Source organism: Mastigoproctus giganteus, chromosome 4 (genome assembly GCF_048544385.1).
Source record: "Mastigoproctus giganteus isolate SK-2022 chromosome 4, ASM4854438v1, whole genome shotgun sequence".
NCBI lineage: Eukaryota > Metazoa > Arthropoda > Arachnida > Uropygi > Thelyphonidae > Mastigoproctus > Mastigoproctus giganteus.
Genome location: NC_143578.1, coordinates 167,573,076 through 167,588,689, shown reverse-complemented (window position 1 = coordinate 167,588,689; position 15,614 = coordinate 167,573,076). Strand labels below are relative to the sequence as shown.

General features: G+C 40.3%; 1 protein-coding gene across 1 annotated transcript in view; it reads right to left on the bottom strand.

Moving 5' to 3' along the window:
- The window catches only part of LOC150087176 (uncharacterized), a 36,850-nt gene extending 24,625 nt beyond the window's left edge, over positions 1–12,225 (bottom strand). The window contains exon 1 of the mRNA XM_090372393.1: positions 11,450–12,225. Coding sequence (XP_090228519.1) covers positions 11,450–12,225 — 776 coding nt within the window. The remainder of the gene's footprint in view (positions 1–11,449) is intronic.
- Between the last annotated feature and the right edge of the window lie 3,389 nt (positions 12,226–15,614).

Below are 15,614 nucleotides of genomic sequence, written 5' to 3'. Positions count from 1 at the left end.
GGAACAGAAGAGTCTTTACCAGGTTTTGGGATAGCCAGAACGTAGGAATGACGCCAGGAGCTTGGGTATGTATGTTCAGTGAATATTCGATTGAGGAAGAACAGCAGTGATGACTGTGACTTTGTATTTAAATTTTTGAGCATTATATAAAATATCCCATCAAAGCCAGCAGCGCTGTTCCTTGTGTTGGTAAGAGCATGCTGAAATTCAACCAAGGTAAATGGTTGATTATATTTTAGTGCACATCTGTCAGTGAAATTCAGTTTGGATTTTTCAGTTACACCTTTAATTTTTTGAAACGATTGGTCATAAGAAGTTGAGGAGGACAACTGGGAAAATTCAGATCCTAGTGCATTTGCGATTTCTGCAGGAGTAGAGAGTTCCTGTCCGTTCCAGTTAATTAGTGGAGTAGATGTTGGAGGAATTTTGCCATTTAACAATTTTATCTTATTCCAGATCAGTCTGATGCCTGTATTTTTATTAACTGAGGAAGCAAATTTAATCCAAGATTCTTTTTTTGCTTTCCGTCTGATATAACGGGCTCTTGCTTTAAGTCGCTTATAATTAATAAGACTGGAAGTGGTTGGATGTTTGTGGAATTGATTCCAAGCTTTGTTTTTGTCTTTTTTTGCATTGTTACACTCTTCGTTCCACCAATAATTTAATTTTCGCCTTTTCCTGACTTGGTATTGCGGAATTGCAGCGGTTGCAGCTGTTAGAATTTGGTTTGTTATATGTTCAGTAACATGATTGATAGAAGAGCTCTGTATGATATGGTTGTCGAACGAGACAAGCGTGCTATATTTTATCCAGTCAGCCTTTGGAAATTTCCATTTTACTGGATTGCCTGTTGGTAATGAACAGGAAGTTTGAACTTTGCATATTATTGGGAAATGATCGCTGTTGTGGGGGTCGTTAAGAGTTACCCACTGGATACTTGGATAAAGCACTGGAGAGCAAATGGAAAGGTCTATTGCAGAGGTTGATCCGGTAGGAAAATGAACATAGGTGGGAGAGCCAGTATTTAACAACGTTAGATCCTGTCTATCTATTAACGTTTCAACAAGTTTTCCACGCCTGTCTAAGCTGGAAGAACCCCATAATGGGTGGTGAGCATTAAAGTCACCTAGTAGACAGAAGGGAGGTGGTAGTTGCAACACAAGATCTTCGATTTCCTGAATAGAATATGGACGATTAGGTGGGAGATGAATTGAGACCAATGTAACGGTGATTCCAATTACTATGCGTGCGGCAACAGCTTCTAAAGAGGTTTGCAATGGAATGTATCTGGAAGGAACTCTTGAGTCCAGCAGGATAGCTACTCCTCCATGAGCACTATTAGTGTCAGATCTATCTTGTCTGTAGATAGTGTAATTTTTGACTGTAGTGGAAACTTGGGGTGTCAAGTTGGTTTCCTGTAGGCACATAGCTACAGGATTGAAGCAGTGAATTAGTTCATTGATATCATCGATGTTGCTGCGAAAGCCTCTACAATTCCACTGAATGATTTGTTCCATTATTTGGTTTTGTTCGTGGAAGATGTATCTGACTGCTTTTTGTAAGTTGATTGTTTATGACGGTCCGGTTTTGGTTTCTCTTTTCGGAGAAAAGTGGGACGTCCCGATTCATTGCTATCGTCCATATCATCTTCTGCGTGTATTTCAAGCAGTTCTTCTTGACCGATAGATTCTTCCGTATCCATGCTTGTTAGACCTGATACTTTCGTCTCAGCAGAATACGATTTTTGCAAATTTTCTGCTGCCTGACGATGAGGAAGTCTCTGGGTTGGAATTGAGAGTGGCGTGTTATTGCTTTGGTCTGTTGAATTCGGTTTAGATGGATGCTGGATCAAGAGTACTGATCGAGCCCAGTCTGATATTGATATATTTGGAGAGATGGATACTTCAGTCTGACATGCCACTGATTCCTGTCTGAGAGTGGTAGAAGCATAAGTGCGTTTTGGCATACTTAAGTTGATCTGTTTTTTCGCTTCTTGGTAAGAGACTTTATTTTCAATTTTATATTTTTGTATTTTTTTTCCTATCTTCCACAGTTCACAGTCTTTAGAGTAGGCTGGATGTTTGCCACTACAATTAGGACACTGTGGTGTTGGAGCTTTGCATTTTGCTTGTGTGTGATTCTTGCAGCTGCAGTTTGGACATATGGCGTCTCCACGGCATGCTGTCTGAGAATGGCCGAACTTTTGACATTTAAAGCATCTGAGCGGATTTGGGATATAAGGCCTAATGCGGCAATTCAAGTAACCTGCTTTGACAGAATCCGGTAGATTTGGAGTACTGAAAGTCAAGATTATGTTTCGCGTGGGAGTTAAGTTGCCGTCTTTTCTGATCATGATACGTTTTGCATGAGAGACATTTTGATCTTTTAGCTCCTGGACAATTTCTTCCTCAGAAACGTATAACAGATCCCATTCAGAGATCACTCCTTTGGAAGAATTTAGTGTGTTGTGTGGGGTGACCTGAATCGGTGTTCCGCTTAAAGAAGTAAGTTTTAGTAGTAACTCAGAATGTCTTGAGTAACAAGTCTCTACTAGTAGATCTCCTGATTGGAGACGTTTAACCATTTTTGGTGAACCTGCAGCGTTTTCTAGGCATCTCTGGATGATGAAAGGTGAGAGCTTGCTCACAGGTTGGGATGACAAAGAGTGTATTATTAGGAAAGCTGGAGATTCCTGCTTCCTAGTGTCTTTTTTAAGTCTCTTTGAAAGAGAGAAGTCATGGTCGGTGTCATTGTCAAGTTCATGTTGAGAGCACTTTGGCTCTAAACGTGGAAATTCGCTTGTTTCCATCTTTGCTCCTTTTCGCCCCGAGGGTTGGTTTTTCCCCCAGGTTACCAGCCCCGCCACGTGGAGGCAGGAGCGGTGCCACCAGTGACCAAGCGGTTGTTTAAGTTAGTTTATTTGGTTAGTGATATATATATAACGAATAAGAAAAGAAAGGTGGATTGCCTTTCTGGGTTCTTACTTTTGACTTCTAAAGCACAGAACCACTTCAAGTAAATAAAATAACAGCCGCACTGGAAAATAAAGAAACTATTGTTTGTTTGTTTGTTTGTATTGAGGTTTAATGGCGCATGGACTACGCAGGTCATAATGCGCCAGTTCATACGGTGTATTGTATTGTATTGTATTGGTATGGTTATTTCTGGCGCAAGGGCTACTTAGGCCATATTGCGCCTATAAACGAGATGAGGATTTCACGGTGTCTGTAAAAACAGTTAGAAAGAATTATACAGATTTATGCATTTTAAGAAGCGGAAAAATTCCGGGAGATTTGCATTATTACCTATGAACTGTTGGAGTGTCAAAGGTTGTTGAAGATTACTGTATGAAGCTTTTCGGGCATCAGTGTATAAGGTACATTCAACGAGTATGTGCTTTATTGTGAGAACAGAGTTGCAGTGCATACACTGCGGAGGATCATTTCCTGTAAGAAGAAAAATATGGGTGAGCTGACTGTGCCCGATCCGGGCTCTAGCCAGGATGACTTCTTCCTTTCTGTTTACAGAAAAACTGGAAACCCATAACTGTGGTTCAGGTTTTATTTCACGCAGCTTGTTATTCAGTTGAGATTGCCATAGAAGTGTCCATTGTTCTTTACATGTATTTCTTATATGGGATCTGTAGTCCATATATGGAACATAGTAACCTGGCGATGCTATGTTGGATGAATGTTTGGCTGCATAGTCTGCTTTTTCATTCCCTGATATCCCAGTGTGACCTGGGATCCAGCAAAAGATGACAACTTGTTGGTGATCATGGATATGCATTAGTTGAGATTTTATAGATTTTATTAAGGGATGCGTTGTTGAGGAGGAATTTTGCAAGGCCAAGATTGAACTCTGTGAGTCACTATATATTACACTTTTTTGGATGGACAGTTGGAGAATGTTTTCTAAGGCAAGCTTGATAGCATATAATTCAGCTGTATAACTGCTGCATTCGGTGGGAAGTGAAACAGAGATAGTGTTAAAGGGGAAGACAGCTGCAGCACCGACTTTACTATCAGACTTTGATCCATCAGTGTATACATGCGTAAAATTTTGGTAATTTTGTGTGTGAGTGGCATGCAGTTGCTGTATATTGGTATTTGCAAGCGAATGTTTTCCCCAGTTTAAGAAATAGCTGTCACAGGATGCTTTAATAAAGGACCAGGGAGGATCTGAACTGTTCAGATCATGGAGGATTTTGTTCAGATGTATATTCCAATTTTGTGATAATTCCTGTAATCTGATGCCAGCAGGGCGAACTGCTCTAGGTTTATTTCTGTAGTACATTGGGAACTGTGGATTATTAAGTATTGGCCAATTGGGGTGAGAAGGCAGACTTTGAATTTTGGCTGCATAGTTCAGAAGTAACATCTTTCTCCTGAGGCTGAGCGGAGGTTCATGGGCTTCGATATAAAGACTTTGCACTGGCGATGTTCTATAAGCGCCTACAGCAATTCTGAGGGCAGAATGTTGAATAGGGGCAAGACGTGCTAGCACGCTTTCCCTAGCAGAATCATACACCGGGGCGCCATAATCAAGGCGAGATCTGATCAGGGCTCTGTACAAGTGAAGTAAGGTGTACCGATCTGCACCCCATGATGTAGAAGAGATAATTCTTAATAAATTCATTTTTTTCTGGCAAGCAGTCCTTAGATGTGTGATATATTCTAGGAAGTTCAGTTTATTATCAAAAATTAAACCAAGGAGACGAATGCTATTCACCACTGTGATGGGATGATTTGTTAGTTGTATCTCTGGATCTGGATGCATCTTTCGTTTATTACAAAAGTGAATGACTCTAGATTTCTGATAGGATAGTCGGTAACCATTGTGTATCATCCATAATTCAATGTTATTTATAGATGTTTGCAGCTGCCTTTCGATAAAGCTCATGTTTTGCGAGCTGCAAGAGACAGTCAAATCATCAGCATAGAGGTAAGAGTTTACAGCTTTTGGAATATTTTTTGTCATCTGATTTATTCTAATTGCAAATAAGGTTGCACTGAGTACAGAGCCCTGCGGGACTCCTTCTTCTTGTATGTATGTTTGCGAAAGTACTTGCCGATAGCGAACTTGAAAGGTCCTGTGTTGTAGGAAATTCTGTATGAAGTACGGTAAGTGTCCTCTCAGGTCCAGGGAATGAAGATCTTTCAGAATACCAAACCGCCAAGTGGTGTCAAAGGCCTTCTCTATGTCGAGACATACCATTACTAGATGTTTGTTTTGGATAAACGCATTCCTGATGTCTGTTTCTGCTTTGATCATGAGATCTAGAGATGATCGGTGTTTTCGGAAACCAAATTGATTGTCAGAGATAATATTTTGGGAATCAAGATACCACGTTAGTCGACGGTGTATCATTTTTTCTATGGTTTTACTTAGGCAGCTTGTGAGCGAAATGGGTCTGTAATTGTTCGGAATAGAATGATCTTTCCCTGGTTTGGGTATCGCCAGTACAAAAGCATGACGCCAGAAGCTGGGGAAGGAATGCTCCATAAATATACGATTGTAGAAGGTCAGTAGCGAAGATAATGATTTATTGTCTAGATGTTGTAACATTATGTAGTATATTCCATCCGGGCCAGCAGCACTGTTCTTAGCGGTGGATAAAGCTTCTTGAAGTTCTACCAAAGTAAGTGGTGTATTGTATTGGAAGGTTGTTGTTGTTCTAAATTTCGGATGGGATTTTTCTGCTACAGCTTTAATCTTTTGAAATGATGGATCATATGCCGTAGAGTCAGACAACTGTGAAAATACCGTCCCTAGAGCATTTGCAATCTCTGCAGGAGTAGATAGCTCCTGTCCATTCACGGTGAAAAGTGGGGACGACAAAGGGGGAAATTTACCATTTAATTGTCTTATTTTCCTCCAAATAATTCTTACATCAGTATTTTTATTAATTGTAGTTGCGAATCGAACCCAAGAGTCTCTTTTTGCTTTCTTTCTAATATGACGGGCTTTAGCTCTAATTTTCTTGTAATTTATAAGATTAGTGGTGGTAGGATGTTTGCGGAATAAATTCCATGCACGGTTTTTTTCTTTTTTTATATTCTTACAGTCCTCGTTCCACCAATAATTTCTGTTTCTATGAATGCTTGACTTTGACTGTGGGATGGCAGTGGATGCAGCTGCTAGAATCTGTTTTGTAATATGGTCGGCAACTGTGTCAATCGGATGAGATTTGATGATCTGATTGTCGAAGGATACGTTAGTGGTATACTTTGCCCAGTCTGCCTTGGAAAATTTCCATTTTGTGTGAGTTTCTGAAGGTATGCAGTGTGACGTTTCAATTTTACATATTATAGGGTAGTGGTCACTATTGAGTGGATCATCCAGAGCTGTCCACTGGATACTAGGGAAAAGGATTGGAGAGCAGATAGAGAGATCTATTGAAGAGACTGTTCCTGTTGGGAGGTGGAGGTAAGTTGGCGAACCAGTATTTAATATGGTTAGATTCCGTCTTTCAATAAGCATTTCGATGATTTTTCCCCGTCCGTCTGTATTGGAAGAACCCCACAATGGATGGTGTCCATTGAAGTCACCCAATAAGCAGAAAGGGGTTGGCAACTGCTGAATGAGATCTTCAAGTTCATGTATGGTACAAGGGCGACTGGGTGGCAGGTAGATTGAAGCAAGTGTTAGGGTAACGCCAATGGCTATTCGTGTGGCAACAATTTCAACATTGGTTTGTAACTGGATGCGTTTGCAGGGTACTCTTCCATCTATAAGTATCGCTACCCCTCCGTGAGCATTATTAGTAGCAGGTCTGTCTTGCCGAAAGAGAGTGTAATTTTTTATCGAAGTAGACACCTGAGGTGTTAAATATGTCTCTTGTAAACAGATTCCAATTGGTTTATAACGCTTAATTATCTCGTGGATGTCGTCGATATTGCTGCGAAAGCCTCTACAGTTCCATTGGATGATGTTTTTCATTGTTTGGATTTAAATGAGGAAGCTGTGTCTGTCTGCTTTTTGGAAGTCTGTTTCTGTCGGTCAATTTTTATTTTGTCTCGCTTTGAAAATATTGGTCTGGCGTCTATTACATCTTCTGGATGAATTTCCAGAATGGTTTCCGTTTCTTCATGAGAGCAAGTCTCATTCGTGTCCATGAAGAAAGATTCAGCATGCTGCTTGTTACCGGGATCAGAGTTTTCTGTTTGACTAGATCTTACAGGAGTTGTAAGAGTAACAGGAGGTATCGTGACTGGTGTGTTATTAGATCTATTAGAAGTCTGTTGCTTTGAGGACTGAGGTACAGTAGAGAGTAAAGTTCGAGCCCATTCAGAAATAGAGATGCTTGGCGGGATTGATGTATCTGTTTGAACTGATATTGAGTGAAATTTTTGAGCAGCGTCGGCATATGTACGTTTTGGCATCGGTATTAGTTGCTGTAATTGTTTTCTGGCTTCGGAAAATGAGACTTTCTTTTCTATCTTGTATTTTTGAATTTTCTTCTCGTATTTCCACTGATCGCATGTTTTTGAGAAAGCTGGGTGATTGCCTTTACAATTAGGGCAAAGTGAGGACTGGGATTTACAATCAGCTTGGGCATGTTCCTTCGATCCACAGTTAGGGCATACGGCATCGCCTCTACAGACAGTTTGGGAATGTCCAAATTTTTGACATTTATAACACCTTAGCGGGTTTGGGATATACGGGCGAATGCGGCAGTTCAAATACCCGGCTTTTACTGATGATGGTAGGTTGGGTGAGCTAAATGTCAGTATGATACTGCGAGTTGGAATAAGTTCGCCATCTTTCTTAATCATGATTCTCTTCGCTTGTATGACCTTCTGATCCTGCAATTCGTTGACAATTTCCTCTTCTGAAACATTCATTAGGTCCCATTCTGAGATAACACCCTTGGAGGTATTGAGTGTTGCGTGTGGTGACACCTTAACAGGGATTCCATTGAATGTTGTGAGCTTGAGAAGGTACTCTGAATGTTTAGAGCTTGTAGTCTCAACCAACAGGTCGCCAGATTTGAGACGGCGCACCATTTTGGGGGAACCTGCTACATTTTCCAGACACTTTTGTATGAGGAATGGCGATAGATTGCCTAGGGCCTGGTTCGCTAAGGAATGCAGGATCAGGAAACTCGGATGTTCTATTAGGGAATCATCCGTCTTCAGTCTCTTTCGGTTGGTTTTGTCATCATTAGGTTGGTGCAAATCCTTTGAATTTGGATTTGCTGTCTGAATCGGGGGAAAGTTTTCAAAGTCCATGTTTTGCTCCTTTTGGCCCTGGGGGTTTGCTTTACCACCCAGGTTTCCGGCCCCGCCACGGGGAGGCAGGAGCAGTGCCACAAGGTGACCAAGCGGCTGGGTTAGGAAGTTAGTATTAATATAAAAAGAAACAGAAAGGTGGTTTTCCTTCCTGGGCCTTTGCCTACTTCTTGTAGTGCGAAAGAGCTACTTTGATCGAGAAATCAAGAAAAACGGTTGTTGAAACAAAAATAGAATCTATTCGCTGAAAATCTCTTTAGGAAAAAACGCTTTTACAGACGCACTAGAATCGCTTGGCCACGGAACGCTTGGCACCCGGGGCCTCATACGGTGTGATGTGTTTCAGGGGTGTTTACTTTTGATTTCAATTGTTCATTTTAACCTGATTCATACGTTCTTGTGTCATTCTGTTGCTTATATTCACTTCCTTACAGGAGGTGGTATAAATTGATAGCTTTAAAAAAGTTGAAAACATCTGCGCAGTCATGTTTATTTTTCAAGAGATCTGTTAGTGAAATGGCGTCCTGTGTCTCATAAATATCTTTGAAAGCTTGTTTACGTTCATTTGTATATGTAGGACAGTCTATTAATATGTGTTGAATTGATTGAATGGTGTCACAAGTCTGGCATCGTGGTGGTTCCTCTGCTCGCAACAAAAATGAGTGTGTAAAATGGGTATGCCCGATTCTTAGCCTGGTGAGTGCTGTTTCTTCTTTTCTCGACCTTCGACTGCTAGAAGTCCAGTTTTCAATATTCGCTTTATTTGGTATAATTTGTTTGCGGTTTGCTGATTCCAAGTTTCTTGCCATTTCAACTGGCAAATACGCCATATCGCAGGCTTGTAATCGGAATACGGGACTGATATATCCTCTCCGATCTGTAGTACGGCTTCTTTGGCTGACTTGTCTGCTGCTTCGTTTCTCGCAATCCCTGTATGTCCTGGGATCCAGCAGAATAAAGTGTCCTGTTCATTTCTGGCGCAGTCAGTTATTATTTGCCGAATGTGCCAAAGGATTGGGTGTTTGGATGTACCTATGTTTTGCATGGATTGTAAGGAACTCAAGGAGTCTGTGTATATTATGCTTCTCTTATAATGTTTATCTTGTACATGAGTTAAGGCTATTTTTATTGCGTGTAATTCTGCTGTGTATACACTGCACTCTTTCGGTAGCTGTTGTGTTAAAGTTATATTTGGGAATACTGCTGCTGCTCCCACTAAAGTGTCTGTTTTTGAGCCATCTGTATATATTGGAATATAGTCAGGAAATTGAATTCTGTGCTCTGCATGTAACTGTTGGAAGATTGTTGAAGGTATCGCTTTTTTATTCCATTTCTGAAAGGAGAAGTCGCATATTGGGATATGCGAATCCCATGGTGGAGGAGTATGAACTGGCATGTGTGCTATTTTGTCTATATTAAGGTTATGTACTGCCAAAAAGTCTTGCATTCTAATGCCTAGGGGTCGGTTTGCTTGTTGGCGATTCTGATATATGTTTCTGCATCGTGGATCAAAGAGGGTCTCCCAAGTAGGGTGTGCATGCATAGATTTTATTTTAAATGTATAATACAATGCGAGTTGCTGTCGCCTAAGAGTTAAAGGTGGTTCGTTGGCTTCAGCATAGAGACTATATATGGGAGAGGTACGATAAGCGCCAGTAGCTATACGCAGTGCATTGTGATGGACTGGATCCAGCCATTTCAGAGCTGTTTTCCGTGCTGAATCGTACACTGGGGCTCCATAGTCCAATTTTGATCTAATTAGTGCTTTGTATAGGTTTAGTAGGGAATATCTGTCTGCTCCCCATGCTGTTGACGAAAAGATTTTAAGTATGTTCAGGTGTTTTGTACAGCTTTTACGCAGCTCTCGGATATGCTCCACGAATGTGAGTTTCTTATCTAAGATTAGTCCGAGAAATTTTGCCTTCGGCTGCGTTGGTATATTTTTGCCTTCTAATTTCAGTTCAGGATCAGGATGGAGATTTCTTTTGCGACAAAAATGTACACATATTGTTTTTTGTGTTGACAGTCTGAAACCGTTATCTAGTGCCCACTTACTTATATTGTTGATTGCGCATTGCAATTGTCTCTCGATAGTTCTCATGTTCTGTGCCTGACTAGAGATACTAAAGTCATCAACGTAAAGTGCATGTGAAACTGAAGGAGGGAGTTGATTTGTGATCGAATTAATCTTTATGGCGAACAAAGTGGCACTCAAGACTGAGCCCTGTGGGACGCCTTCTTCTTGTTGGTAGATTTTATAGAAAGAAGTTTGTACTTTGACTTGGAAGGTTCTGTTCATAAGGAACTTCTGGATAAACATAGGGAGATTGCCTCTGAGTCCAACATGGTGCATATCTCGCAGGATCCCATATCTCCAAGTGGTATCGTAAGCTTTTTCGATGTCAAAAAATACTGTAACCATATGTTGTGATCTGATAAATGCATTTCTGATGTTGGCTTCTATCCTGACTAGGTGGTCCAGAGTAGATCTATGATGTCTAAAACCACATTGCGTGTTTGTGAAGATGTTATTTTCCTCTAGATACCAAATCAGTCTCTTGTTTATCATTTTTTCTAATAATTGTCCTAAACAGCTGGTGAGGGCTATTGGTCGATAGTTGCATGGATTTGTCGGGTCTTTGTCAGGTTTCGGGAAAGCTAGTACTATTGCATGGCACCATGTGTTTGGAAATACATTTTCTTGGAATATTCTGTTATACAGTTTCAATAAATTTTCTAATTCAGTCTTTTTAAGGTGCTTGATGATGTCGTAGTGTATATCGTCTGGGCCTACTGCACTTGGCTTGGCTGTGAGCAAAACTTCGTGTAGTTCGTTTATTGTAAATGGTTGATTGTAGGGTTCATTACCTTTTGATTTAAATTTGATCTTATGCTTTTCTGCTTTTTCTTTTTGGATCAGAAATTCCGGATGGTATGAATCTTTCGCTGATACTTTGGCGAAGGTCTCGCCTAATGCGTTTGCAATAACGGTAGGTTCAGTCAAACTAATTTCATTGCAGATCAGTATTGGTGATGGCCTATTTCTATATTTACCTGTCATTTTTCTTATTGTATTCCAGACTATATGTGCATTTGTTTTTTTGTTTATTGTAGATGTGAATTTTATCCATGCTGCTTTTCGACTCTGCTTCCTGGTAAATCGCGCTATGGCACGCATTCTTTTGAACTGAATCAGATTTTCTGTTGTGGGATACCTGCGAAAACGGTTCCATGCCCTATTCTGTTGTTTTCTTGTTTCAGTGCAGTCATCATTCCACCATGTTTTCGGACGGTTTGGAAAACGTGATGAAGTCTTAGGGATTGTTAGCTTGCCTGCGTTTTGTATGGTTTCTGTGACATGTGCTAGTGCAACAACTACTGTTTCCTGCTCAATGATATTGGTGTTGAAAACTGCTTTCCTCCTGAATTCTTCCCAATTAGCTTTTTCTATTTTCCAACGAGGAGTCCTGCTGGTATGATATGGATATTCACTGACCAGTGTGGAAATTACTGGATAATGATCACTCCAAAGAGGATCCTCAAAAACTTCCCAATTAAATGCTGTGTAAAGTGTAGGGGTACATATGGTAAGATCTATAGCTGTGGTGGTCCGAGTTGGAAAATGGAAGTAAGTGTGGTTACCCCTGTTAAGAAGTAAGAGGTTATGATTATCTAGCAGTTGTTCAATGATGCGTCCTCTTCTGTTGTAGTCGGAGCATCCCCACAAAGGGTTATGTCCATTCATATCTCCCATCAGACAAATTGGGGGTGGTAGTTGTTGTAGTAATGCGTCTAGGTCTTCATAAGAGACATCTTCTCCTGGTGGAATGTATAATGAACATATGGTTAATAGGGACCTTGCTATTGTACGAATTGCTACCGCTTCTAATGGGCTATTTAAATGCACCTGTTGTGTTGGTATTCTGTCATTTACTAATATAGCAACTCCTCCATGTGTTATACTTTGAGTTATTCGGTCTCTTCTATACATTGAGTAGTTCCTGATATTTAGGGTATCTTGTTGTTTGAGGTACGTTTCCTGGAGACATATACAGATTGGTGTGTAATGGGTGATCAGATACAGTACGTCATCAAAATTAGTACGTAATCCACGACAGTTCCACTGGATAATTTTATCCATTATTTATATTTGCTCAGCCCCTCGAGCTGTTTTCGTTGGGTGACTGTCTTTTGTTTTTCTGTCCTTACTCTGTCTCTTTTGGGAAATATCGGTTTTCCGGTATCCATATCGTCTTCTGATTCTTCGGCATGGATTTCCAACGTATCGTCATCTATCTTTCCTGTTTTCTCAAATTCCATAAATTCTGAGTTAGGTTCGTGATTTTGTGGTCTGCTATTACTCTTACACTGTTGCGAGGTTGGAGAATCTGAGGGGATTGAGATGGGTGTGTTTACTGTTTTCTCTTGTTTATCTTGTTGCTTTGCTTGGAGTAAGTGTTTGACTTGTGGAGAAAAACATTCATTTGGAGGAACTGAGATTTCAGTTTGACATTCCACTGATTTAAATTTAGTTGTTACTTGTGCGTATGTTGGTCTATTGGTTATGGTTGGCTGGACCATTTTTCTTGCTTCTTGGTATGTAATATTGTGCTCTGTTTTGTATTTCTGTATTTCTTTTTCTTTTTTCCATCTATCACATGCTCTGGCGTATGCTGTTGTTGTTGTTCTGGAGGCTTAATGGCACATAAGCTGCTAAGGCTATAATGTGCCTATTCACTTATTATATTAAAACATGAGTTTTCCCTAAATCAAAAGAAAATCTGAAATCAGAAATAATTGAAAAGCCCAGTTTGCCTGAGAAAGTCAAAAAATTCAGAAATATTTGCCTTATCACCAATGAGATTTTCAAGAGTTATTGGTTTATGGAGATTAACCAGTGAGATCAAGGATGAAGTTCTGGCTTGTTTATAATAGGGGCAGCCAATAAGAATATGTTTTACTGTCAAATTATTAGAACAATGTGTACATTGTGGTGGATCATCTCCTGTGAGTAAATGAAGGTGGGTCAGATGGGTATGTCCTATTCTTGCCCTTGAAAGGACTACTTCTTCTTGTCTCGATGTACGGTTACTGGAGTGCCAGATTTTTGGATCATGTTTAAACTGAAAGAGTTTATTATTAGTCTGAGAGTGCCAGAGTGCTGTCCATTGTGATATGCAAGCAGCATGAACAGTTAGTGCATAATCTGATGCTGGAACAGGGATATTGGTTAAATCAAAAGTAGTTGGATTTTTTGCAGCTTTATCGGCCAGTTCATTGCCTAAAATACCAGAATGGGATGGAATCCAGCAAAAAGTGACCAGTTGGTTGCGTTCTTTAATTTGCAGTAATAAGCTTCTGATGTCATTAAGAATAGGGTGGACTTCATCTGAGGAATTACATAACGACATGATTGAGCTGAGGGAATCAGTGTAAACAACTGATTTGAAGGAACTGTCTGAACAGAGATTTTCTAAAGCTAGTTTGATTGCATATAATTCAGCAGAAAATATACTAAATTCTGATGGAAGGGAAACTGATACAGTTGTATTCGGAAACACTGCAGGTGCTCCAACATTTGAATTAGATTTAGAGCCATCTGTATAGATTGGGGAGAAGTCAGTATATCTTTGAGTGTGAACTGCATGAATTTGTTTGACATTTGATGCTTGCAAAGTATTCTTTCTCCATTGACAGAGGTAAGTGTCACAGGTTGGAAGAGGAGGAGGAGTCCATGGTGGCTGAGTACATGTGGCTACTTGTTGTACGGAATGGACGGAAATATTCCAAACTTGCTCCAATTCAAGAAGGCGAAGACCAGCTGGCTTCACTATGCTAGGTTTGTTTCTGTATAAGATTTCAAATGGTGGGTTGAAAAGGTATGACTGAACGGGATGAGAGGCACAACTTTGTATCTTTACAGCATATTTGAGTAACAGTGTTTTCCTGCGTAAAGCTAGTGGGGGCTCGTGAGCATCAATGTAGAGACTATGTGCTGGCGACGTTCTGAATGCACCAATTGCAATTCTCAAAGCACTGTGCTGAATTGGATCAAGCCAGCGTAATACACTCTTTCTGGCAGAATCATAGACAGGAGCACCATAATCGAGACGGGATCTGATTAATGCCCTGTATAAACGAAGAAGCGAGGTACGATCTGCACCCCATGTTTGGGCAGATAAAGCTCTGAGTATGTTTAACTTTTTTAGACATGACGTCCGTACATTTTTAATATGGTCTAGGAAATTTAACTTGTTGTCAAGGATTAATCCAAGAAATCTGATGTTGCTGGTGACTGGGACAACGATGTTAGAAATTTGAAGTTCAGGATCTGGATGGAGTTTGCGTTGTCTACAGAAGTGGATGGCAACTGTTTTCTGCTGCGAGAGCCGATAGCCGTTGAGGCTTGCCCATTGTTGAATTTTATTAAGTGATATCTGAAGCTGTCTTTCAACAGACCTCATGTTTTGAGAATGACAGGAGATGGAAAGGTCATCTGCATAAAGGTAAGTCTCAACTGTATTTGGAAGCTGCTTAGTGATAGAATCTATTCTCAGAGCAAAAAGAGTGGCACTCAGTACTGATCCCTGTGGAACACCTTCTTCCTGGATGAAAGTTGTGGAAAGGGCATGTTGGTATCGAACTTGAAATGATCTAGTATGTAAGAAGTTCTCAATAAATATAGGGAGGTTGCCTCGTAGTCCTAGAAGGTAAAGATCACTAAGTATACCATACCGCCAAGTGGTATCAAAAGCCTTCTCTATGTCTATTGAAACCATTACTAGATGTTCATGTTTGACAAAAGCATTACGGATGGCAAATTCAGCCTTGACCATAAGATCTAAGCATGACCTGTTTTGACGGAAGCCATATTGGTTATGGCTCATTAGCTGTTCCGACTCAATAATCCAGACGAGTCTTCTGTGGATAATTTTCTCAAGAATTTTGCTGAGGCAGCTTGAGAGAGATATGGGTCTATAGCTATTCGGGTTGGATGGATCTTTTCCAGGTTTCAGGAATGCCAAAACTGTACAGTGATGCCAAGAAGCTGGAAAAACATTTTCTAAAAATATGCGATTGTAAAAGACCAGGAGGCAGCGCAAAGCTTTGTCATCAAGATGTTGTAGCATGACATAATAAATCCCATCTGGCCCGGCAGCACCATTGCGGGCAGTTTTAATGACATGTAAAAGTTCAGAATATTGCAGAGGTTTGTTATATGGGAGAAGACGGGCAGTTTGAAAATGAATAGCATGCTTTTCTTCAGTGTTTTTAATTCTTTGGAATGAGGTAGGATAGGCTGTTGCTGCTGAAATTTCGGCAAAAGTATTTCCCAAAGCATTAGCTATATCTACTGGATTAGAGAGATCTTTCCCATTC